We start from the raw sequence: 26,867 nt of genomic DNA, 5'->3' as shown, positions 1-26,867 counted from the left end.
TCGAGATGGGGAAAATTGAGGCTCAAGGAAGTTCAATAACTTGCTTAAAGTCACAAGGCTGGAAAGTGGGATTTGAACCCTGATAGCCTGACTCTAATACACCTTCGCCTCATGATTCCAGGGGTCATGCTCAGGTAGAATTCCTAATGGTGCGTCTCCTGAGTTGGAGAAGTACGGCTGCCTTGTGAAGTGATGAGTTCCCCGTTACTGGAGGAGACAGACAGGAGAAGCACAACGTCTGGTGAGTGTGAAGAGTTAATACGTGAGTGCAGATGGGCTTTCTGTACTCAGCAAGGGGGTGGGGGTGGGGCAGGGCCATCAGGAGCTGCCTTCCGGGATTCCCACAGATGGACCCAGGGACAGACAAGGCTGAGATGAATAAACATGTTCCCTCTTAGAACGTGAGAGATTTTATTTCTGGAAAGGCCCTGGCTGGAGGCTGGAGGAGAACCTTTGGTATGAGGTTGACAGGGCAGAGGCAAGAAGGAGGATGGCTGGGGAACTACGGGCCGGGCTGGGGCAGCGGGGGGGGGGGGGGGGGTGTCGGGGGTTGCTTAGTGGAAGGGGCAGGCAGGGCAGAACTGAGGAGGCCCGACCATAGGAGGAAAATGTCCCGCGCAGCCAGTGTGTCCGCCTCCTTCCCTGAACTCCAACTTCCAGGAACCTCCACTACCTTCTTCTAACACTGGGGTTCCAGGAATCTTCCTGGCAGCCAGAGCCACCTGCTCGCAGAAGACCCTTTTGCTGCCAACATGCATCAGTGAATGGCATCTCAGTACACTGAGAACCAACCAATGAGCAGGGTGGGGACTGGAGGATAGTGTGAGGATGCTGCAAGGAGTGCTGTGATTGGTCCCCAAACCAACCAATCAAGAAACCTTTAAATGCTGAGCCAATAGAACAGGGCTGAAGCCTGGCTGGGGGTGGGGTGGGGATTAGGGTTAGGAGAGGCAGGTGTCAGGAATGGGAGAAGGGGTGCAAAAGGCTAGGGAGAAGAAACCAAGGCAACCTGAATGCCTTCAGGTATCTGGGAAAATCTGCCTGCTAACTGGGGCTTTCTGAGCTGGTACTGGGTGGGTGATGGGGATCTTAACTTCTAAACTGGAACCTGCAGCCATGTCCAATCCCAATTTTTCTTTCCTCTTCCCAGTGGTTTCCAGGCATTTGATTTGTGTGCCCTCCATTCAGCACCTTGTCTGCATTCAGCACCCTGCCTGCACCAACGGCAGCAGTTAAGGGGGCAGGGGCCCTGCAGCTAGGTGCCTGGCTCACTGCCCAGCATTGCACTGACTGCTGTGTGACTTCAGGCTCCAGTTGCCAGATACACAATAGGGCACCGAGTAAGATCTGAATTTCAGATAAACAAAAACCTTTTTTTTTTTTGTAGATGTAGGTCCCATGCACCATTTGGGATCTACTTACACTAAACTATTGTTTTTTGTTCATCTGTCTACAATTCAAATTTAACAGGACATTCTGTGTCTCTATTTGCTAAATCTGGCACCCTTACACAGTCTGGAGATATTTCCATTTCTTTATATTCGCCCTCCTCATCTCAGAATGGAGGTTAGGAGGAAGATAGAGTAAGTTAATGTTGACTGACTCACTCAGCTAGCATGGGGCCTAGCAGGAGGGAAACCCTCTGTGAATGTAGCAACTGCTGTTCCTGATCACGGCTGCCTGGGGTGTTGGTGAAGTCTCGTGTCCGTCCCTCCTGCTGGCTGAGAGCAGCCTGAGTGTAGGAGAGCCTTTTTATTTTTGTCGTACAGATGCCCCATGCCCTGGGACTGGTCCAAGGACACTCTCGGTGAATATTTAAAGAAAGACTGCCCAGCCGGTGTGGCTCAGTGGTTGAGCATCGACCTATGAACCAGCACATGCCAGGTTGCAGGCTCAATTCCCAGTGGGGGCATGCAGGGGGTAGCTGATAGATGTCTCCCTCATCAATGTTTCTTTCTCTCCATCCCTCTCCCTTCCTCTCTCTCTCAAATCAATAAAAAAAACACACATAGTTTAAAATCTTTTTTTAAAAAAGAAAGACTGCCCACCCTCCCCATTAGACATGCAGGGAATGACGCCTATGGTCCTACCTGATCAAGATATTTCTTCCACACGGGCTCAGTGTTGTCAGCAACGAACTCGTTCCAGCCGTGGACCAGCCTGCGCTGTGTCACCGAGAACTCCGACAGTCCATTCTGTAAGTCCACCTGCAGGGAGACGGTCAAGCCCACGCTCACTGGTGGGCCAGTAAATGCCGAGAAGCCCAAGCCACAGAGTCCCCACTCTGCACCCAGCCACTTGCACCATCAAAGACCGCAAGCACTAAGGGCAGAGAGAGAAGGAAACCCACAGCCCCAATTCCTTTTCAATTAGACTGCACTCCTGCCCTACAATTACAGCACAAAACAACAACCCTGGGCCCAAGTTTGTCACGGGCCTTGGGAATGTAAAATGGTACAGACACTGTAAAAAAAAAAACAATATGGAGTTTCCTCAAAATATTAAAATAGAATACCACACGATCCAGCGATTTCACTTCTGGGTGTGGATATACCAAAAGAGTTGGAAGAGGATCCTGAAGAGATATTTGTGATGTGTGTTCATAGCAGCGTTATTCTCAACAGCCAAAAGGTGGAGATTGTCCAATGGGTGCAGAGTGTTGCAAGATGAATGAGCTCTGGAGATGGGTAGCACAGCAATGTGAATGTACTCATCACCATTGAGCTGTACTCTTGCAAATTCTTATGATGGGAAGGCTTATGTTGTGCATTCACCACAGTTAAACATAAAGTAAAATAACAGAAAGAAGGCCTGTCCCTACACACAGTACTAGCTAAAATTACTGTACCGTGCACGCATTGTGCCAGGCACAGCTTCAAGCTCTTCACACAAACTAACGTTAAAACAGTTCATTTGAGTTGGCAGTTGCGTAAGGAAACTGCACTGTTCTGGTTGTAGCAAAGGTACCCTTGTTTTTAAAAGGTGGACAAGACAGCTCTCCCAGGTGGTAGAGGTGGCAGGGAACGCTGAATTAATTTCTAGATTCCTTTCAGTAAAGAAAATCAAGCTCATTTTCTAGGTGGCGTAAAAAGTCTAGGCAAGGAAAAAATATTTCCCTTCCCCTCTCCAAATACTAACAAGCAGGCCTTGAATCTAAACAGACTTTTGAATTCTTCTCCAGGAAAGCCTGGCATGAAACACGGACACCCAACTTCCCTGAAATTGTGGCATGTGCCCTTTATTAGTAATTTTTTTTTACCAAGTGTGGTGAGTGATGAGTGCACTCACAAACACAACATTATGTTTGCTCAGTTTTCTAGGTAAAGAAATTAAACACATGGAGCAAGCCACGTCCTTCAGCCGCAGAGAAGAGTTTTATAGAGTCGGGTGTTCTTTTTCATTTCTTTCTTTTAGTTTTGCATTGGCCAGGAATTCAAATCACTTGAGAAATGTGAGAATTTGGTTTCTGGAATTGGCAACATCATAGATGATAAAAGATGAAGGGTGTGAAGAGGAGGTGGTTAAGAATTGAGCTTTGGCCCTAGCCGATTTGGCTCAGCAGATAGAGCATCGGCCTGTAGACTGAAGGGTCCTGGGTTTGATTCCAGTCAAGGGCATATGCCCGGGTTGCAGGCTCAATTCCCAGTAGGGGCCTGCAGGAGGCAGCCAATCAATGATTCTCTCTCATCATTGATGTTTCTCTCCTTCTCCCTCTCACTTCCTCTCTGAAATCAATAAATTTTTTTTTTTAAAAGAATTTGAACTTTGATGTCAAAACACCTGGGTTCACCACTGGCTATGCTACTGTATAGCTGTCTGGGTTATGACTTCTCTATGTCTGATCAAGAGAAACAAATAATTGAGCATCTGGGAGAGGGGGGTGCCAGTCCTCTGGTAAGGGCCTCACGGGAAATCAGAACAGTTCAACTTGGAGGGAGAGAGGGAGATGGAGGAGGAGGGAGGGAAAGAGAAACATAGATGTAAGAGAGAAACATCGATGGGTTTCTCCCACATGTGCACCAACTGGGAATCGAACCAGAAACCTAGGTATGTGCCCTGACCAGGAATTGAACCCAGAACCCTGTGGTGCACGGGATGACGCTTCAACCAACTGAGCCACCGGCCAGGGCAATAGCATTTTTTAAACAATGATAACAAACGTGTCAGCACAGAATTCTAAAGCAGCTTTCAGGACCCTGTGCCCCTTTCTGCTTCATCTAAAACCTTTCCCACAGCTGGCATCAAGTGCAAATCCAATGCTTACGGACAATGCTTCGGCCAAATCCTCTCTGTGGCATTTGCTCGCCTCCTTGGGTGGCAGGGCTACCACCGTCTTCTCTTTCTCGATGGCTTTCAACTCACATTGTTCATCAAACTGTGAAAAAAGCAGGTTGCTATTAAGCAAGTTGAGGTTTTGTACTTACACATCTTTTGTTTGTTTTTGTTAATCCTCACCCGAGGATATTTTCCCATTGACTTTTAGAGATAGTGGAAGACAGAGGGAAAGACAGGGAGAAACATTGATGTGAGAGAAACGCATCGATTGGTTGCCTCCTGCAAGAGCCCTGATCAGGGCCCGGGCCAGGGAGAAGTCTGCAACTGAGGTACGCAGGCCGACGCTCTATCTACTGAGCCAAACCGGCTAGGGCCTGATGCGTCTTTATAAAGTATGACATACACATAGAGAGTGGGCGTATCTTAACTGCACAGATCAAAGTCTCACAGACTGATCCAGATAACCCGCCTCCAAATCACGAAATGGACAAGCCAACCCCGGCAGCTCCTGCAGGCGACCTAACCCCCTGGAGGGGAATGGCGTCATAGTCTCATAGTCTCGCCACCATAGATTAGTTTTACTGGGGTTTGAACTTGATATAAATGGTTGCATGTAACACATACTCTTTCCCATCTGGTTCCCCTCTATTGAGTGTTGTTAGTAAGAGTCACAAAGGACGTTGCATGCAGCAATAGTTTGCTAATTCTCATGGGTGTATAATATTCCACTGAATAAACATAGCAGCCTCCCCTCCCCATCCATGGTTTCAGTTATCCATAGTCAACTGTGGTCCGTAAATATTAAATAGGCAAGTCCAGAAATGAAAAATTTACAAGTTTCAAATTGCTCTCTGTTCTGAGCAGTGTGATGAAATCTTGCCCCCACCTACTCCATCCTGCCCGAGATGTGAATCATCCCTTTGTCCATGTACCCACACTGTGCACGCTCCTCGCTCGTCAGTCAGTTACCGCTGTCTTGGTTATCTGATCGACTGTCACTGTATGGCAGTGCTGTATTCAAGTAACCCTTATTTTACTTGGGAATGGCCCCAGTGCACAAGAGGAGTGATGCTGGCAACTCAGATATGCAAAAAAATAAAAATAAAAGGTCATGCCCGGCCAGCGTGGCTCAGCGGTTGAACGTCAAACATATGAACCAGGAGGTCATGGTTCAATTCCTGGTCAGGACATATGCACAGGTTGTGGGCTCGATCCCCAGTGTGGGGTGTGCAGGAGGCAGACGATCAATGATTGTCTCTCATCATTGATGTTTCTATCTCCCCATCTCCCTTCCTCTCTGAAGTCAGTAAAAATATATTTTTTAAAAAAGAGTCATAAAGTGCTTTCTTAAGTGAAAGGGTATGTATGTACAGAACAAAACCCTATAGTATATTTAGAGCTCAGTACTATCTGAGGTTTCAGGCATCCACTGGGGGTCTTGGAACATATGCCCAGCAGATAAGGGGGACTACATACATCACGAGGCATTTATCTGTCCTGCTGTTGTTGGACATTTGGGATGTTTCCAGTTGTTGGCTAATACTGACCCATCTGTTTATAAGCAACCTTATTTAATAGAATCGGAGCTCACAAGGCTGACAGAACAGGGCCACAGTTTACATATTTAGAGCCCTGAACCGCGAACTTTTGGGATTCTCAGTCCAGCTTGCAGCATATTATGGAGACTGTCCCTGATGGAGACAGGGGTCTCACAGCCTTTGGAACAGCCCAACAAAGGGGAGCCCAGCTGAGTTCTGGGTGTCTCACGGGCCTGGGAAGAAGCCTGGGAAACACCGGGAGGGCTTGGGAGGACATAACACAGGAAAACCTCAGAATCCAGAAAAAATGAAGTGTTTTGCAGAATTATTCTGAGAATTCCTAGGCCCAGGGCATGATAACCATCTTTTCCTTTTCCACCAGGTTGTCGGGCCCGGGAAGGAGGAAGGGGAGGAGGCACTGGCTAACCTCTTCCCTCTTCCTGCAGCTGGAACAGAGGAGCAAATTCCTCTTTTCCTTCTCGCCAGCCTCCCCATACCCCCCTCCCACACCCAGCACATCCCACATACCTGACTTGTCTAGAAATGCTCTACTAACCACATCGATCCCTGGGGGTGCTGCCCACTTAGGCAGGGGCCAGAAGCACGCAGTGATGGCACAGGCCATTCGGCAGGCTCCCTGGCCATCGTGAGCTTCCCTTAGGCCAGGGGTCCTCAAACTTTTTAAACAGGGGGCCAGTTCACTGTCCCTCACCGTTGGAGGGTCGGACTATAGTTTTAAAAAAAAACTATGAACAAATTCCTATGCACACTGTGGGCCTGGGACAAGTCGGCTGCTAAGCAGGACAGGCAGTGGCACCCGGCGGGCTGGATAAATGTCCTCGGTGGGCCGCATGTAGCCCGCGGGCCGTAGTTTGAGGACATCTGCTAGGCCACTGTCACGGTCGCTGTACGAGACTAAGAAAACTGTGCCTCACAACATGACACAGAATGCTGCTTCTATCCTCAAGAGCTGGTTCCACGTGCCAGGTAAAGGGCTCCATTCTCGCTCACACCACAGACAGAGGTGTGCTGGGGTTTTAGGACCTGCTCCCTGGCTGGGCGCGGTCTTGCCATTTCTTTCCGGCATGACCATACCCGATTCACTTCTTGTACAGCATCCCCCGAGTGACCCTGGAAAATGTAAAGCCAGGCCTCTCCCTCCCCCGCCCCCACCCCGACCTCTCTGCCCTTCTCTCTCATGAACACACACACACCATGCTTGAAACACGTGGGGAGATTCCAGTTCTCTGAGGAGGAAAACCCAACGGCCTTCAGCGGGCTTCAGCAGACCCCACATGCCCACCCCCAGAAGCCTGGTACGTTTGGACAGCAGCACACCAGCAAACAGCCTGCTTCCGGGGCCCACGAGACACATGCTGTCCAGGAGGAGCCCTGTGTCCCCCAGGAATGGACCTTGCTAGTGGCCCTAAAGGAGTCCATGCACATTTCATGGCCGCCACACCAGACTCTAAAGCAGGATCCTCAGCCAGGAGCGGTTTGCCCCCAGGAGACTTGGGCAACATCTGGAGGCACGTTTGGTTATCATAACTGGGGGGCGAGGGTGCTGCTGGCGTCTGGTGTGTAGAGGCACACATGCTTCCAAGCACCCCCCAATGCACAGGACAATCCCTGGTCCCCACCCCTAAAAAAAAAACCGGAATGATCTGGAACAAAAGGTCAGTAGTACTGAGGGTGAGAAACTCTGCTTTGAGAGAGAGGGATTATTCTGTCTTGACATCTTCCCAGATAGATTAGTCAACCTGCTCTACCCTCAGCATCCTGACCTCTTCGTGATGCCACCTACGCAATCACCAGCGAGTGGTTGTCATTAAACGCCTTTATCCGCTCACAGTGCAGCCACTCCTGAAGGCGGGACCAATGTCTGGTACCCCGGGCTGCTCCCCAGACATTTGTCAACCAGAGCTCAGGACACTACCGGAAATGTGGATGCAGCTAGTTCTCCTGGCTATGTGGAATGAATACATGCTCTCAGCCACAAGCCTCAGTTTATCCAGCTGTAACTTCCTCGTTTGCAAAATGGGGTCGATGATGTCTTCCTGGTCATGCTTCTGCAGAATCAAGCAAGTGCATGCGTATGGATGGCTTAATGCAGCCCAGACCCACTGCGCGCTCCCAGTGAGGGTCGGCTCAGTACCTGCGGTGGGGACCAGGCCTCAGCACTTGGCTGGAAACACGGTGACGGGGCATTGCTTGGTGGCTCAGCTATGATTAGGAAACTCTAGAACAGGAAGGAGCAGAGCGCAACTAAAGGAGCACAGAGGTTGGAATGGCACAGACCAGGTTTCAGTCCTGCTCTGTCACTGACCAGCCCTGTAGGGATGAAACAAATCCACAGAGACAGGAAGGAAAAGGGTGGCTGCCAGGGGCCGGGGCGGGGAAGGGCAGCTAATATTTAACGGGGACAGCGTTTCAGTTAGGGACGATGAAAAAGTTCTGGATGCTGATAGTGGTGATGGATGTGCAACAATGTGAATGTATTTAATGCTGCTGAACTGTACATTTAAAAATGGTTAAGCCCAGCAGGCATGGCTCGGTGGTTGAGTGTTGACCTATGAACCAGGAGGTCAGGGTTCAATTCCCTGGTCGGGGCACATACCTGGGTTGTGGGCTCGATCCCCAGTGTAGAGCGTGCAGGAGGAGACTAATCAATGATGCTTTCTCATCATTGATGTTCTATTTCTCTCTCCCTCTCCTTTCCTCTCTGAAACCAATAATATATTTTTTAAATGGTTAAGATAGTAAATGTTATCTATATTTTACCACAGTAAAAAAGATCCAGAAAAACAACGAAACAGCTCCCCTGCCTTTGTGGGTCAAGGTTAGCAGGAGACTCCCTAGCTGGAGCTGCTCAATGATTGGAGGAGCACTGGCCGGCAAACATAGGCGCTCAGGTTTGATTTCTGGTCAAGGGCAGGTACCTGGCTTGCAGGTTGGATCCCCCGCCCCAAGGAGCGCGTGGGCGAGGCAACCAACTCTGGAATCAAAGTTTCTCTCTCTCTCTCTCTTCTCCCTCCCTCCCTTCCTTCCCCCAACTCTCCCTCTCCAACCCTCCCTTCCATTCCCTCTGAAAATCAATGGAAAATATCCTTGGGTGAGGATTAACAAAAAGGCCAGCAGGCGTGCCCACGCTTTCTCGGGAATTGGTGGGCTCTGACAGGTGCAGGGCAGGGCGGTCCAAGCTCTGGGAACCAGGCAAGTGGCTGAAAGAGGCCTGGGGGGCTAAGGGGGGAGGGGGAGGGGCAGGGGCAGGGACAGGCAGCCTGTGGGGGAGGTCTGGCTGAGGACATGCCTTCCATGCAGGCAGAGTCTGAGACCAAGTGGGAGGGCACCTGGCCTCCAAAGTGAAAGCCATCCACACACTCCCAGGTATGTGACCAGGAGAACGGAAAGCAAGGACTCACATGAACGTGTGTTCATGGGTGATCACAGCAGCACCATCCACAACAGCCAGTGGCCAACAACGAGGGGTGGACAAACACGACGGGCTCCAGCCACACAGCGGAACATTAGTCAGCCACACAAAGGCATGGGGTGCTGACACACGCTGTGCTGTGGGTTGAATTGTTTCCCCTCAAAGAAACATATCTTGAAGTCCTGACCCCCCGGTGGGGGGTGGGGGGTGGGAGTGACTGCTAATAGGGTGAGGTTTCCTTTAGGGGTGACACAAATGTTCTGGAACCCTCTATCGGGGTCCCACCAGAATTAGTGGTCACACAGTGTTGTGACTGTCCTAAATGCCACTGAATTGTTCACTTTAAAATGGTTAATTTTATATTATGTGAATTTCACCTCAATAAAATAAAAAAAGATGAAGCCATTATAGGTCACAGATAGGAACTCCCACCACAATCTTGAACCACCTAGAGGTCTCAGACCTCTGCCCCGCCCTGCCACCCCCTCGGCCTTTCATCTCCTCTGTCCCCCCTCTCTCCCCAGAAGCATTTCAATACTCTTTTAGGTTTTCCACCTGAATCAGAGCCTCCTGTCGGGCTCACAATGGAGATGTCCACACTTCCTTCTCTCATTTGCCACAATCAGGCTCGGTAAAAAGTCGTCTGTCTACACTCGCTGTCTCCAATTTTTCACCTCCCATCCACTTCTCAACCCACTTGGGGGGTCTCCCAGGTCCCTCCTGTGGGCCGAGGCTGCTAGGATGTGGCCGAGACCCGAAACATCACCTGGGAAGGCTCACTCCGTCTCATTCTCAGAGAGCAGAGCCCTTGGGCCCGGGACTGAGCACGCGGCCTCCAGCCCCTGCCCGCATGGGGGTGACTTCTGCACAGGGTGCGCACGTGCGGCCTTCTCGCTCCTTAAGGACACACACACTTTGTAGGCGTCTGTCCGGCTTGAGTCAGGACATGTTCCATTGGTAACGAGAGTGGCACGTCCTGATGGAGGTCAGGCGCCCTGTGGGGCACCCCTGATTCTCGCTTCCTGTCAAACCTGATTCAGGGAGAGCCACCCCTCCCTTCTCCTTTGTGTCTCCTTTTTTTTAAAGTTCTTTTTTATTAAGGTGAGATCCACATAACATAAAATTAACCATTTTAAAGCGTTCAGTGACGTTTAGCACATTCCCAATGTTGTCCAACCACCATCTGTATCTAGTTCTGAGACATTTCCATCACCCCAAAAGGAGACCCCATCCCATTATCAGTCACTCCCCATTCTCTTCCCACTCCCTACCCCTCTCCCCCAGCTCCTGGCAACCACCAATCTGCTGTCTGTCTCTATGGACCGAACTACTCTGCATATTTCATATAAATGGAATCACACAGTGTGGGACCTTTTGTGCCAGCTTTGTGACCCCCAAAGTATTGTTTGCCCACAGCAAACAGATCCACGCTGGCATCCCAGGGCAGGCGATGGTGAGTGGGGCCGTCCTGAGCCCCGAGGAAATAGTCTGGAACGAGGGTGTTGAGTGTTTTCCCAAGCGAAGACAGCTCAGTGCCAATATTTAACCTAGTGGAGGCTTCCGGAGGGAACCGCACAGGGCAAACATGACATTGCTGAGAGATGAGCTGGCTGAGGGAGCGAGCACGTGGCACCTGGGGGTGGACCAGCCTCCTGAGCCAGAACTGGGCTCTCTCTGCCCTTCCTCCGGGCTCAGAGTCAGTTCATTTCAAGCACTGACTGGCTTAGACACCAAGGATTGCTTCCCTGTCCAGTGACTGATGCGAACACTTATTTCTTCAACGTATTTGTCAAATCCACCCCTTGGCTGCCTCAGTTTCCCCTCCTGAAAGTGGGGGCTATAACAGCAGCGACTCCAAAGTTGAGGAGCCTCTGGGATCTTGTAAAAATATACCTGCCACGGCCTATCCTGATGGCTAGGTCAACAGAGTGGCGCCTGCTTCTCAGGAGTCCTAAAAGCTCAGGTGATTCTAATTTGCCGCCAGAGCTAAGCTGAGGCTACCTGGCTGGAGATGCCTTTAAAGACCAACCCCACAGGGTCCTGTTCTTAAGAGGCCACCACGTTGGAGGACCGAAAAGCCCATGGCTCGCAGGCCAAACACCAGGTGGGGAGTGCCTGGGCCCTGGAGAGCCATGGGAGTCCAAGCAGGGAAGGGTCCTTCCGCTTCCTGGAGGAGAGGTGAGGGCAAGGCCCAGGGCAGCAGGTGCCCCCAAGACTTTCTAGAAGTTGGACAGTCAAGGGAAGGAGCTGGGCAATAAAGGGGGTCCAAGAACAGCTAACAGGCCATAAGGAAGATAGGACAATACAGCCAATCTTAGGTGTGTAGCTGGGTGCCGTTCTGTATGTGTGCACCTGAGGAACCCCACCAGGACACAGCCTGGAACCTCTCCAGCTCCTGGAAGTTTCCCTCGTGCCCTTTCACCCTGCGAAAGCTGACCAATGTTCGGACTTCTATCAACGTGGATGTGTTCTGCCTATTTTGGGACCCCACATACATAAAATCATATTAGGTACTCTTACATCTGGCTTCTCTCAATCAATGTCATTTTGCTGAGATTCATCTGTGTTATTCCATGAACGTGGTTTCATATCTGCAATTCATTCTCTTTCGTTGCTGTGTAGTATTTCAAGTGTCCCATTGGATATGCCATAATTTATTTTACTACTAGAGGCCCGATGCACAAAATTCGTGCAAGAGTAGGCCTTCCTTCCCCCAGCTGCCGGCACTGGCTTCCCTCTGGCATCCGGGACCCAGGCTTCCCTCGCAGTCCCAGCTTCATCCGGAAGGTTGTCCGGAAGGATGTCCGGTCTAATTAGCATATTATGCTTTTATTATTATAGATAGATTTGCATATGATTGGGCACTTAGTCTGGTTTGGCCTATCATACATGACACTGCTATGAACAGTCTTTGAGCAGATATAAGCCCTCATTTCTCCTGGGCACATCCCCAGAAGTGGAACCGCTGGGCCGCAGGTATACACCCCATTGGTTATAGTAGACACTGCCAATCAGTTTTCCCAGGAGTGGTACGAGTAGCAATAGGTTGGGAAGAAAAAGACGTACACTATTGTAACACATTAGCCTAAGTAACACAGAAAGGAGAATGCGTATTTGCTTGTTTATAAGGCACACCTCAAACCAGGCTGGGAGACAGAGGCAGTGACAGGCTCCTAAGGACCCCCTTTTGTACCTTTCTGAATCCTGCACCACAGTAAGAACGGATGATTCAAAGAGGGAAAACCCCGTCCTGACCAAGCATGGGGGCAGAGCCCCTGCAGGAGGGAGCATCCTAGTAAAGGGATGCTCAGAAAACGAACGACAGAGCAGATGAGCAGATATTAACTCAGGAATGGGGGGAAGAAGAGCCCCAGGCAGGGCACAGTGTGGGCAAAGCTGTGCGCAGAGGAGCCACGAGGAGGCCGGCTCTCTGCGGAGCACAGGAAACAGGAGGCTGGATCCTCGGGCAAGAGCATCACAAATGAACTCAAGAGGACCTGCCCAATACCTTTCAATGTTAGGGGGGAACCCCTAAATGTAGCAAGCCAGGGGGAGGGAGCATCACTAGGCCCACATCTCACTAATCTCGGTTTTAATCCTAGTTCCCCTGGCTACCAGCTGTGTGACCCTCAGCAAGTCCCCCAACTTCTTTGAGCCTCAGTTTTCTCCTCTGTCAAATGGGAATAAGGTGATCCATATGGAGGATTGCTGAGTCAGGGCTTCTTCAACTCCAGTCTCAGGTCAAGATGGGTTCAGAGGTGTTTCCCAGTCCTTGAAATTATAGCTAGGTTGTGTGTGTGTGTGTGTGTGTGTGTGTGTGTGTGTGTGTGAGAGAGAGAGAGAGAGAGAGAGAGAGAGAGAGAGAGAGAGAGAGAGAGATGGTGTGGCCCCAGCAGCAAAGAGCTACAATAGGAGGAAACGTGACATCCAGAATACATATCTTGTTTACAGGCAGTCAAGGCCCAAGTGAGGAGATGGCCAAATTAGGTGGTGGCCAGTTCAACCCGGAGCCAACAATTGGTTGGCAGGTGAGGAGACTGCTTACAGACAGGGAGGTTGTGCAATAAGTAAATATACTGCGGATAATGGGAGCTGCCCTTCTCACTGTTGGTAAAGGGAGTTACACATGTAGAGAGCTGTCACTGACCCTGCGGCATTTATTGATTGCAATCTATGGTTTCACTCACACACTCACACATACACACACACACACACACACACACACACACACACACACCCTTCTCTGAGAGGGCCTAGAAGCTATGACACCCACTAGCATGCGCACACCTCGCCACAGATCTGGTTCTCCATACCACTCTTCCAGTAAAAAGAGCCGAGAATCCTGGGAGAATTGGCTGATCCAGGGCGGGGGCAGGGAAGGTACCGAACGAGGCTGGAATTTCTTTTTGTGCCAGAAAGTAGGAATGTGCTCAAAGAAGGATGAAAAAAATATCCAAGATTCAAGATGTCACCACGGAGGAGCTTCTGTTGGCCAAATCTGGGACAATCTGAGCATCAAAATGAGATACTAACAAAATTTTACACCCTTAATAAAACAGAAACCCATGCCTGACAACGATACACGAATGAGTAAATAAGTGACCAAATACACAGAGGAAAGGGGAAGCTCTTCCTCATACCAGAATGCCAGGTAACCAAGCGGGGAGGGAATGACAGAATTAGAAAACCGCCGTTTCTCAGATGCTGTAAGACTAATTGATTCGGGCAAAGATCATCAACGGATGCTAAAACTGAAGAGTGAAAATGGTCTGAGAAACAGGCTACTGACAACCTCAACACGTCTCTCCATAAAATACTTACTAATGACAGTGGGGAAAACAGCAACGTATAGAGAGAAACGAGGCCAGGAGAGAGAAAACTCCAGCACAGAATCCAGGCAGCCCTGGGTTCCAACCCTGGACAGGTCACTGCACCCTCAAAGCCTCAGGTTTCTGCGGGGACGTTTGTAAGGATTCAAAATAACATGGTGCCTCCACAGATGTCCATTGGGACATTGTCTAATCATTAAAACAGGAAACCATCTGAATGCCCATCCACAGAGGTGGGTTAAATAAAAACGCCTACACAGCAAGAACCCTCTCCTGAACTGTACTTCTGAACTGTATATACTGCAGAAATGGGGAGGGTGCAGGTGCACAGAATTACCCTGTGTATATTTTTAAAAATATAGGTTTTTTAAAAACATAGGTTTGCTCCATGGTTAGAGTGTCGGCCTGGTCAAGGGCATGTTCTTCGGTTGCAAGTTTGATCCCAGGTCCCAGTTGGAGTACGTGCAGAAGGCAACCAGTCGATGTGTCTTTCTCACATCAATGTTTCTCTCTCTCTCTCTCTCCCCCCCCTCTCTCTCTCTCTCTCTTTCCCTTCCTCCCTCCCTCCTCTCTCCCTTCCACTCTCTCTAAAGATCAATGGTGAAAATATCCTTGGGTGAAAATTAAAAAAGAAAAGGAAAGGAAAGAAAAACCATGAGTTGGGTGTGAATAATAAATACTGTGGTCAGGTGCTGCCCTAAAAGCTTTCCGCAACCATTCCACTCCACAACAGATCTCTGCGGTGTGTGCAGTCATGACCTCACATCCAGAAGGAAAACCAGGGGCATGGCAGACTGAGGAATGTGCTCAAGGTCTCGCTGCTGGCAAGTGGCAGAACCAGAATGCGCATTTAGGGAGCCTGGACCACAGGCTCCAGTGCTGCTAACCACAGCCTTTCAGGAACTGCAAGGAAAGGGGCCAGGACCGCCCACGCAAACAGCCATCTGATCGCTGCACCCTGATTAGATGCAAACAGTACGCACAACCCCAACACACACCGAGGAGGAAAGTGGGAGCAAAGTGGGGCAGGGAAGGAGAATGCCACATTGTGCAAGTTTTTCTTGTGGTTTATGAAAATAACCATGACAAGCTGAGAAAAGAAAAAGAAAGGGAGGAAAAATATATATAGTTCCTGGTTCATAAAAAATAGATTAAAAAAAACAACACAACTAATAGGAGCATAATTCAATGAAGGCAAAACTGTCACTCAAATGTCAATATGCTGGTATTTGGGGGGGGGGGACAGTCACAATTGCACTGGGGACAATAATCTTGACATGCTGAAGGGATGAGAGGCTCGGAGAGAAAACCAATGGAGTCCTCGTGCAGCAGGTGCTCGAGGCATCCGGGAGTTAACCCTAAAGTGTCGAACCAGTGAGCAGTGCCATCACATTGCTAGTGGGGCTTCGTGTGAATCCAGTCTTTGTACACAGCTGCCTGCCTGCCTGCCACAGTGGATGAGCAGCGAGTATGGTAATCAAGCCCAAGTGAAGAAATATTCTTTCCACAGTGGCCGCCGCTCGCCTCCTCGTCCAGTGACCCAACCAGTTCTACAGTTACCCACTGACAGCCTTCCAAGTGGGCGTTCCCAGGGGGCTGGTCCCAAACTACACTAGCAAACACATTTTTGAGACATTTAAATGCCATTTGTACATGTAAGTAGACATTCTCAGCCTGAGCATTATCAAAATCAAATTTAAAAGAATCTAAATAAATAGAACTCAAGACTAATAAAAACACTAACAAAACTAGACAACTCTGGAATACACCACGCACGTGGTTTTTATGTGAATGATCTCATTTAAAAAACAATTTCTTCCTACCACTTGTGGACGGCAGCCTCTAAGACAGCCCCCAATCATCCCAGTCTCCCCGTATTCACACCTAGTAATGCTGCCCCCGTGAGAGTAGGCTAGACTAGACCATTCATCCTTGGGGAAGCATGCTTGAGGCAGCCCTGGGGAGAGGACCATTGAGCCAGGCTCAGAGACCTGCAAGCAGCCACGGGAGTGAGCCTGGGAGCCGATCCTCCTCCTGCCGTTACACGAGTCTGCTGGAACCGCCTTCCCCCTGCAGAGACCCCGGAGGATAAATCTGCTCACCAACCAGAAGGCAGTGCAGGTGGAGCCACGCAGTCTCAGTTAAGAGGTGGGAGCCCTGAGGGTCCAAGACAACTTTCACAGAATCATCCTGGAAGCAGGTATTTCTGGTCCAACATTCTCCTTACCCAACCATCAGGTCAGCAGAGAGAAGCTTTTTTCCCAGTAATTAAGGGGGTTTCTCTTACACTTTTTTTTTCATTACAATGAAAATACAGCCAGAGTGAGATGTCCTAGGAGCCATGAGAACTGTGCTTAGTTCCTGCCTCTGACGCGTCTAACTCTGGCTCCACACTGGTCCCGTCTCAACCACTTGTCCCCCACCCGGTCACTCTGTTCTTTATTCTCCATCAGACCTGAGACCTCTGGATGTTAAACATCTCGTGTTTTCTCTGTTGGCTGTCAGCCTCCCCCATGAACTCTGTTTTGTACAGAAGTATTGTTAGCGCCTCGCCCCACTGTGAGCCTTGACATCCTCATCTCTCACAGTTACAATAAAACTTCTCTTGAACTGAAGAGACCCAGGAGGAAATGCAGCAAGTTCTTAACAGTAACCATTATTATAACTGGGTGACTGGGCAAAGTGGTTGGGAGGTCCAGAGACTGCCCAGCACGCTGCATACAACGGCCTATCTAATAAAAGAGTAATATGCAAATTGACTGTCACTCCAACACACAAGATGGCCACCCCCATGTGGTCAAAGATGGTCGCCCCCATGTGGACACAAGATGGCCACCACAAGATGGCCGGCAGGGGAGGGCAGTTGTGGGTGATCAGGCCAGCAGGGGAGGGCAGTTAGGGGCGACCAGGCCTGAAGGGGAGGGCAGTTGGGGGTGACCAGGCCTGCAGGGGAGGCCAGTTTGGGGTGACCTAGGCCTGCAGAGGAGGGCAGTTAGGGGCAACCAGGCCTGTAGGGGAGGGCAGGTAGGGGTGACCAGGCAAACAGGAGAGGGCAGTTGGGGGTGACCAAGCCTGCAGGAGAGGGCAGTTGGGGGCGACCAGGCTGGCAGGGGAGGGCAGTTAGGGGTGACTAGGCCAGCAAGGGAGGGCAGTTAGGGACAATTGGGCCAGCAGGGGAGCAGTTAGGTGTTGATCAGGCTGGCAGGGGAGTGGTTAGGGCAGGGGTGGGCAAACTTTTTGACTCGAGGGCCACAATGGGTTCTTAAACTGGACCGGAGGCCGGAACAAAAGCATGGATGGAGTGTTTGTGTGAACTAATATAAATTCAAAGTAAAGGAGTGGAGGGGAGAGCAAGAGAACCGGATAGAACAGCCGGATCCAGCCCGCGGACCGTAGTTTGCCCACAGCTGGGTTAGGGGGTGATCAGGCTGGCAGGAAGAAGTGGTTAGGGGCAATCAGGCAGGCGAGCGGTTGGAAGCCAGCAGTCCTGGATTGTGAGAGGGATGTCCAACTGCCCGTGGGATCGGGCCTAAACAGGCAGTCGGACATCCCTTGAGGGGGTCCCAGATTGGAGAGGGTGCAGGCTGGGCTGAGGAAGACCCCCCCCCCCCCCCGCCGTGCATGAATTTCGTGCACCAGGCCTATAGTGTGCTCATAAGAGTTAGGACTATTGTGGAAACATTGCTTCTTTTTTCAAAATTTCTTGAGAGAAAGACTTCCAACTGGAGGGCATAAATGTGAGAGCAAAGGAGCTGTTCGGCTCTGAGCTGAGCTGGCAGTAAGCAGGTCTCCTCATGGGGGTGGGCTGGCCTCCCTCCCTCATCACACTCCCCATTTGCCTTTACACTGTGTTTCTCAGCCTGCCTTTGATGCTGGCTGCCTGGGTCACGCTACACTGACAATCATCCCACACCCCCTTCAGGGTGCAGCTGAGAGCACAGGTCCACAGCCCAGAGGGTGAGCCCCTGCCCCTCCACACCTACAGACAGGCTGAAGCCCTGTCCCACCCTTTTAAGGCCCCTTTAAAAATTTTGGGGGGAATGAAGTCCACTTTGGTGCAGAGATCAAGCTCACCCCAGCAGCTCTATTCATGCTATTTCATCCCCATGCCTGGCACACCTGGATGATACTTGGGGCACCTGGACATCTCATAAAATCTGATCATAACCAACTACATACACATCAGGAGTGTTTGAAAAATACCAAGCGTAATGCAAAAATCAAACAGTGGAAAGAAAAAGAACATAGAAAAGGCAACCATGTTGGCAAACTAACTTCAAACTTCTTTAACAATGCATCGCATGGCATATAAGTAGAGAAATGGATTTTGGCAAAATAATGGAACTCTTTACCTAATCCATGTTTAGCACACACAATGCTTCAGAAAAATAAATTTGAGAACTGCTAGTTACACAGTCCTGTGGTCCACCACCCTAGTGCCAGAATATTCACCCTAGTGCTAATATCCTATATAATAAAAGGCTGCTGGCAAATTGTCCCCTCAACTAGGAGTTGGGGGTCGGGGGCGGCCAACCGCCTCCAGCCCCTCCCTCTCAGCTGGCCCCGCCCCCAATTGCTCCCCCCATGGGGGCGGGGCTGCCCACATCCCTTTCCCTCCCCACCACCACCAGGGGCCTGATGGCCCTGATGGGGGCCAGCCGGACGCTACCCGTGCATGAATTCCAGCACTGGGCCTCTAGTCCATTTATAAAATGCCATTTTAAAATGCACCAATATTTAGGAATCCTACAACCAAACTGTTTGACTACTTTCATTCTTTGGGAGGAAATTAAATATTTTAAATCAAGTATTTCCAACTGATCTCTTTCATTACAAAGTAAACTTAACTTTGAGGTTTCCCTTCACCAGTAGAAAGGCAGGGTTGTAGTCTCATGAGCGCCCCCAGGGGACTATTTCAGGGTTTTACTTTTCAATGACTGGTTAAGCTTAGAAATTCAGCGCCCTCTGCTCTGGTATCCTGCTGTGAGTTCTGATTACAAGCTAAGGAGAAGGTAGTAAAGCCACCGGTCACCACTGTCACCTCTGGCTCCTCCAAGTGGAAGGGCTTTTTGGGGACAGCTTTGTCTCCGTGTGTCAGCTAGTAAACACTCCCCTCCCTGAGAATCCTGTTGGTTTATTCTAGAGAGTCACCTGAAGGTTGCAAAGTCAACACACAAACCTGAGTGGCTTTTTACAAGGACACTGGAGACATGGGGAGCGAAGCTGGGAGGCCTGGCTCCTGTTACCTTGATTTTCACCATTATTTCTATGATTGCTAAAACATGTGCGCAGTTTTCTGTTGCTGTTGTTTTACATCACTCCTCCCCCACCCCCCAATTCAAGTAGCTTTTAAAAATCCATATAGCAGCCTAGGTGTGGAAACCCGGGGATTTCATTTCTCCGGAGTCGGAGAAACCTAGATTAAGTTTCTAGCGAGGTGGTTTTCTAGCCGTGTGCCCTTTGAGGGGCGTATTTTACGTGCCTCGCGCTCAGTTTCGCATCCGCAAAGTGGGGTTAAGCGGCATGAGCGCAGGGCCAGAGCAGAAACGCGAGCTGGCGTTGCTATGAAGACGCTTTTCTCCAGAACCGGGTGGTGGAGGGCGGGTTGGAGGAGCGCACCACGCGGACGGGATCGGGGTGTGGGGTGCGGAGGGTGGAGGGTCAGGTCCCACGCTCCGCGCCCGGGCGTCCAAACTCACCAATGTTTCCAACTCGCCCCTCTCCAGCCGCTCGTACTGATGGCCCGCGCCGGAGAAGCCGAGTTTCTGCAGGAACTTGGAGAAGCGTGTCTTGACCATGGTGAGCGGGCGGGGGGCCCTCGCCCAGCCTCCTGTCCCGCCGCCGGCGGCCCCTGTGTGCGTGTCTGGATCCCTGGTGAGGCCAAGGCTGGCTGCGCGCGCCCAAGCCTCCTGGGCCAGGGCCAGGTTACCAGGGAGCCGCCTACCTGCTGCCGCAGGTGAGGCCCCGCCCCGGGGCGGAGCTGCGCACCTGGCTGCACCCGCCCGCGAGCTCCCCGGGACTTTCAGGAGAGTAGTGGCCCCGCGGCCCGGGGGCTGCAGCTGCGCCTCCGCATCCCGGCTGTTTCCTAAACTTGCCAGATCTGAGAGCCACCTGGAGCAGGGGACGGGGAGCGAGAGGGCGAGCAAACACTTGTTTAAAATGCGGATTCTCTGACCTCGAGTTCTTGGGTCTGGAGCTGCCCAAAAGCCGGACTTTAACAAGCCCAGGTGACTCGCCTGCGGGCAGTAGTTAACCCTAAGGTGCCGAGAGCACAGTGGACAGGAGCCGAGTGAGAATCCTACCGCTGCCGTGGCCCCGGGACCAGCCACGGGGCCTCTCTGAGCAGAGACTCCTTGGCCTGGAGTGGGAAAAGGCCAAGACCTCACTCACCTCGAGGGAGAGCCTTGAGGCCCCCACAGCCTTTGTGCTGTGTGTGGTCTTGGGTGATCTCTGAGCCTTTTAGTCTCAACTGCAGAATGGGTTTCTGCACTTGCCAACTGAGGGATCTCGGGCAGTTTTCTTAAAATTTCAGAGCCTTAGTTTACTGATCTGTAAAATGGTCACCATGAGAGTGCCTCCTTCATAGTAAAATGGAGAGGATTTCCCGAACAGTGTTGCATAGGAAGGGCTCAGGACAAGGACAGGGCTTGGCACGGGGTATGCTGGTGGTCTCATCATCACCAGGGAAGCTGCGGGGCTCAAATGCCTCCCAAGGTATGTGAGTGAGTGTGTAGTGTGGACGGTGCCCAGCCTCCAAAGGGATGTATGAAAAAGTGTAAGGGCTTCGGCTTCATATGGGACTGGAATCCATAACAAGGCCCACCACTTAGGGGGCTGGCTTTGGGGAAGGCTGTGCCACGCCTCCGTGCCTCTGCTTTCTGTTTTATAGAGTGGGATTACTTAAGGAATGTAGGACATGGCATGTGTATGTGTCCATTACATTGGGCTGCCCCTTTTGAGCAAATATTTGCCACCTACCTCAACTGCAGGGAGTGGCCACCTCAGCCCCATTCAACCTGCTGGGAAGTTCTGGTGGCCCTTCGTGTTTATCCTGACTCTTTCCCCTTTACAGAAACAAAAGAGCCTACCAAGACTGTACCGTCTGGCTCCACCCATTTCAACAAAGGCCCAAGAATAATGGAAAAAGCAGAACTCTGGTGTGATTCCGTCCAGATTTGAATCTGAGGCCTGTTCCTTTCAGATGTGTCACCTTAAGCAAGTTTCTTCACCTCTCTCCACCTCAGTTTACTCATCCACAAAATGGGGATGACACTACCTACCTGGTCACGATCCCAAGAGAAACAGATGCCACCCTCAAACTTAGTGTTCTGGGGAGAGTTTGATAAACAGGATATTTACAAAGGTGTGGGCAGGTGTAGAGAAACCAGAGGGATTCTGCAATTTCTCAAGGTTAGCAGCGGTGAAAAAATGCTACCATCCAAGGCCTGGGAGGAAAGAGGAGGAAGCAGTTACTTGGAGGAGATATCTGTGTGGAGCTGAAAACGTAGTAGAGGGAAATGGCTCTGAAAGGAAGCCAGGGATGCAGCCTCCTGGACCAAAACCCAAAGAAGCAGGGAGGAGAGTGAGGAGTGGGTCTGCAGGAGTCAAGGGGGCATATCGGAACCTACTTCACAGCCCTGTGTATACGGGTCTGAGCTAATGTTTGCCTAGGTAGAATAGCTAGTTAGGTCTGACATTAGTAGCTCCTTGGGAAATTCCATCTATATATATAAAAGGCTAAGTGACCAACCCTTCATCTGACCGACCAAAACTGACTGTCCGACTGACTGGCTGGCCAGTACATATGACGCGCACTGGCAATTTAAAAATAAACGTTGAAAAAATACCACATGATCTCACTCATTTGGGGATAATGAAAAACATTATAAACTGATGAACAAAAAGATAGATACAGAGGCAGTAAAGCATCAGACTGTCAAATTACAGCGGGAAGGTTAGGGAGAGGTGGGGGAAATAAGAGATCAACTGAAGGACTTATATGCATGCATATAAGAGTAACCAATGGATGCAAAACATTGGGGGGTGAGGGCATGTATGGGAGTGGGGTGGGGGGGCAATGGTAAGATATGTACACATATAATACCTTAATTAAAAAAAATAAAAAATAAATAAAAATACTTGGGAAAAAAATAAAAAATAAAAAAATAAAAACAAACGTTGACTCACGTGATACATATAAAGGTCTCGCTGGCACCAATCACACACATGTGTTTCGATCTGTCATTCGTGAATTTGGTTGACACTTCTATTATGGAGAAAGGGTGAATAGCGATATTAAAATATTTCTTCTAATTAATTTCCTTTCAATGTGCACGAATCCATGCACCGGGCCATGAGTTATTAATATAAAATATTCATGGGACCTTGGCTTAGTTATTTCTCAGGTTTTTTTCAGTTATTTTAAGATAGTGTTGGATCCAGGGAAGAAAAATGTCTTGTTGGCACAGAACTTCATGCTTCCCCAAGGGTGCTATCAGGTATCCTTTCTTCAGGTGGTGCAACACATCCAGGGAGTGATGTGTTGGTCAAACACCTTTCTCTTGAAAGCCTGGCCTCTTGGATCCCATCACCATGGCCTCTGCTCCCACTCAGAGATGTCAGGCTGGAATTCATGGATCAAGTTTGATAATGCCCAGGGTATTCAGGATGAAAAATCTGGGTAGTGGATATTGTGAAACACCTGGACCTGTTGGAATGGAGAAAAATACGGAGTAAACCAGCGGTGGCCAACCGGAGGTCCGCAGACCACTGGTGGTCCGTGAGGTCCCAAAGGCTGGCGACCGCTGGAGTAGACCACAGAGAAAGCATTTAAAGAGATAAGCTATGTGACCAGAAGCAGCTGAATGGGTACCCTTAGGCTTAAGTTTATTTAAATTTTTTGTTCTTGTTGCATTGTGATCAGAAAATGTAGCCTGCACACATGTCTACTAAATTTTCTTAATTTATTGAGACTTTGTGTCTGGTTTGTATGCACTATTTTATAAGTATCCAATGGCACGAGAAAAGTTGGTATATTCTTCATAAGGGTACTGGTAAGCTGCACTCTTTTGTAAATTAGTTCTGTAGCTATTCATTCTTACTTTTTAATTATATTGTATGTCCTTTTCTCTCTCTCTCTCTCTCTCTCTCTCTCTCTCTCTCTCTCTCTCTCTCCTCTCTCTCTCTCTCTCTCTCTTTCTCTCTCTGGACTAGTTACCGTGGTTGGCAAACTGCAGCTCACGAGCCACATGTGGCTCTTTGGCCCCTTGAGTGTGGCTCTTCCACAAAATACCACGGCCTGGGTGAGTCTATTTTGAAGAAGTGGCATTAGAAGAAGTTTAAGTTTAAAAAATTTGGCTCTCAAAAGAAATTTCAATTGTTGTACTGTTAATATTTGGCTCTGTCGACTAATGAGTTTGCCTACCCACTGGACTAGTAGATCTGACACAGCAAGATAAGGAAGTTTAACACTTCCCAGTCTAATTGCTTTCCTGTCCATTTTTTCTTTTGTCTGTCTGAATTTTTGCTTCTTGTATTATGCTTCTTTGTTGGTAACCATTAGTGCATATGATTTACCTGTTTGTTATAACTCTTGTAACTGTTTAATATCATCTGCAACCCATTAAAATTTATTCCTTAAATTCTACTTTGTAGAGTTAATATTGCCACTGTTTCTTCCCTGTGGCTTAAATTTGTGTGACCTATACTTGATCTTTTTTGGCTGTCTTATTTCATTCTCCACAGACTGTAAGCTCTATGAGAGCAGGAACTCTTCCTCACTGTGTGTCCACTCAGTGTCTGGCATGGTAGACAAAAATATTTATTGACCACGTCTCTCATAAGCAGCAGATTATTGAAATTTGTTTTTAATTTGAGATCATTTGCTTATAAAAGATATGTATTGTGTCTACCTTGCTATAGTTGTTACCATTAAATTGACTTCTATCATCCTCATTTACATTTTATTCCTATGCTTTTTAAGGCATAAGATGCAACTTACTGTCATCTTTTCTTTGATTTCAGGATAAGCACTCCATCGAAAATTTTACCGGGAACTATAGGAAAGCATTTCAGAGATCTCTTTTGGTTTCCTCTTACAGATTTAAAGGCATTTTGTTGGTGACTTTCTTCTTTTTCTAACTTCTGTTTCTTTTTTTATTTTTAGTAATTTGATGTCACTACCCAAATTATTATAATTTGTTAGTCTTTTTGTTGTGTGTTCTCCACTTCCCCCCAGAATTACACCTGCTATTTATATTTGTTTTCAACATCCTTCAAGATATTTTTTTTCCAAGAATTTTTTTCCTGCCTTTAAACTGCAGAATTGTAGAGTCTAGGCTGAATGAATCGATTCAGACAAGACAGTTTCTGGGAACTTCCTGAGGTTTGCAGCTCAGAGTGATCCTGATGTCTTGGTCAGCCCTGAGTCAAGGGCGGGACTCAGCCAAAAGCAGTCTTTCTTGAATATCTGCTCTGGGCACCTTGAGCAATGAAGTCATGCTCTCCAACTCCCATTCACTCTCTACAGGAAAATGGTGTCATTTCCCTTCCCATAAATCATCTCCACAAAATACACCTGTTGGGAAGCCTTGATGCAATCCCAACACACCTGAAATTTATAATAAACCTCACAAATTATAAGGTTGGCATTTGAAGGCATCCTTTTAAGAAGGGGTATACTGTTGATATTTGGCTCTGTTGACTAATACAAAGGGCATATTTTGCACACACATATGTCTTTAATTTTAGGACTTAGTATGAAGTTATGTCTTTTTACATAAACCCTCAATTCTGTTTGTTTTTTTTTAATATTTTTTTTTATTGATTTCAGAGGGGAAGAGAGAGAGGTGGAAACATCAATGGTGAGAGAGAATCATTGATTGACTGCCTCCTGCACGCCCCACACTGGGGATCGGAGTCTGAAACGCAGGAATGTGCCCTGACTGGGAATTAAACCATGACCTCCTGGTTCATACGTGGACACTCAACCACTGAGCCATACCAGCTGGGCTCTGATTGTTTTTTAAATGGCACACAGGGAATAATATAATCATTTCATAGATAAAAATTTGCAGTTTAAGGAGGTAAGCCCCTTGCGTTCACTCAGCAAATATTCTTAAGCACATATTCTATGTGGCATTGGAGATAGACCCCGGAACACAACAGACTTTATTCTGCACTCTTGTATCTTATTTCCTAGTGGCTGCCATAGGCTGCAAACAAGTCGATGTGTAATGCAATGCCGGGCAGTGAATGTAGTGGGTTGAGCAATGGCCCCCCAAAAGCATATGCTCACATTCTAATCCTCAGACACTGGGAATGCAAGTTTATTTGGAAAGACAATCTTTGAAGATATAATTAAATCAAGGATCTTGAGATGATCATCTTAGATTAACTGGTTGGGCCCTAAGTGCAATGACTGGTGTCCTTGTAAGAGATGGAAGAGGAGACACACACACATAGGGAGAAAATAGGTTTAAGCCAACCGGTGTGTGTGTGGTCACTGCTGCTGCCCCGGCCCCAGGACACTAGCAGAGTGAACAGTGCTATGAGGAAAGTCCAGACTCAAACAAGCCAGAGCCACCAAGGCCTGGCCCCCGACTCCCTCCCCACCTGCCCACTCCACCCATGCCAAACCCCTTCTCTTCCCAAAGGCCCCCCAGTGAAAGCTCTCTCCCCTCACCCCCCCCCCCCCGCTTTGTTGAGCTGTCCCCTCTGCCTGCATTCCTCCGTAGGGTCCCCTTACCCAAACTCTTTTCCCTCATAAGTCCTGCTCACTCGTCAGGTTTTATCTGAATTGTCCCTTCTTCTGAGAGGCCCCTCCTGATCCTTGGACCTAGTGAGATGTCCTGCAAAGGGATCCCTACCATCCCTGTGGTTTCCACAAAGTCTTGGCACTTTATTACATTCACAAGTTTAAACAAAGGTGCTGAAGACAAACAGCTCAGATGTCTATGAGCAGTGAATAAACAGGGCGTGGCCCATCCATGTGGTGGAATAAAAATGAAGTACTGATCATGCTGCAACATGGATGAACCTTGGAAGAAGCATGCTAAGTAAAGACACTAGATACAAAAGGCCACATATGGTATGATTCCATTCATATGAAATGTCCAGACTAGACACATCCAAAAAGACAGAAAGCAGCTTAGTGGTTGCGAGGGCCTCGGGGAGGGGGGAACTTGGAGGTATGGATTTTTTTTTGGGGGGGGGGATAACAATGTTCTGGAATTAGAGGGGATGGCGGCAGGACCTCGTGAATATAGTAAAACCCTCTGAGTGGCACACTTCAAAATAGTCAAAAATGGTAAATTTTATCTCAACAGAGATATCGTTTAAAAGGAGGCCCTGAATACATATTTGTTGAGTGGGGAATGAATGAGTTACTAGTTTAGTGAACCAAGAAGCTGAGTGTATGATTTCTGCTGGCTTTTAAGTATAATAACTATTAAAGGCTCCCAGGTCAGCTTGTGCCTGAAGGGTGGTGAGTTCTCAGGGAGGGAGCTGGTAGAAGGGGCATGACTTCTGTTCTTGGGTTTGGTGAAGCCATTTCCAGACTCATCTCTCTGGGGCTGAGGTCTCCTGAAGGGGCTTGGAATCCCTTCAAGCCGAGGAAGCAAAGAGGTGGGGTCTCCCTCTACCCTCCTGGCTCGCCCTGCCATCAATCCTCCATGAAGCATGAGCAAGCTCATAGCCCCCCATGCTGCCCACAGCAGGTGCCACTGGGCACATCCCATCCGTCCACACTCACCTTGAAGGGGAGGCTTTTGCTTGAAGGGTTTTATTTTGGCG

At 49.1% G+C, this 26,867-nt stretch overlaps 1 protein-coding gene across 1 annotated transcript in view; it reads right to left on the bottom strand.

Moving 5' to 3' along the window:
* The window catches only part of ATP2C2 (ATPase secretory pathway Ca2+ transporting 2), a gene marked incomplete at its 5' end in the record, with an annotated part of 73,300 nt that extends 53,427 nt beyond the window's left edge, over window positions 1–19,873 (bottom strand). The window contains 3 exons of the mRNA XM_080643806.1: window positions 2,091–2,207; window positions 4,265–4,375; window positions 19,775–19,873. Coding sequence (XP_080499932.1) covers window positions 2,091–2,207; window positions 4,265–4,375; window positions 19,775–19,873 — 327 coding nt within the window. The remainder of the gene's footprint in view (window positions 1–2,090; window positions 2,208–4,264; window positions 4,376–19,774) is intronic.
* Window positions 19,874–26,867: the final 6,994 nt, after the last annotated feature.

Source organism: Plecotus auritus (assembly GCF_963455305.1).
Source record: "Plecotus auritus genome assembly, chromosome: 10".
NCBI lineage: Eukaryota > Metazoa > Chordata > Mammalia > Chiroptera > Vespertilionidae > Plecotus > Plecotus auritus.
The sequence above is the reverse complement of the archived record's forward strand: the minus strand, read 5'-3'. Positions and strand labels throughout refer to the sequence as shown.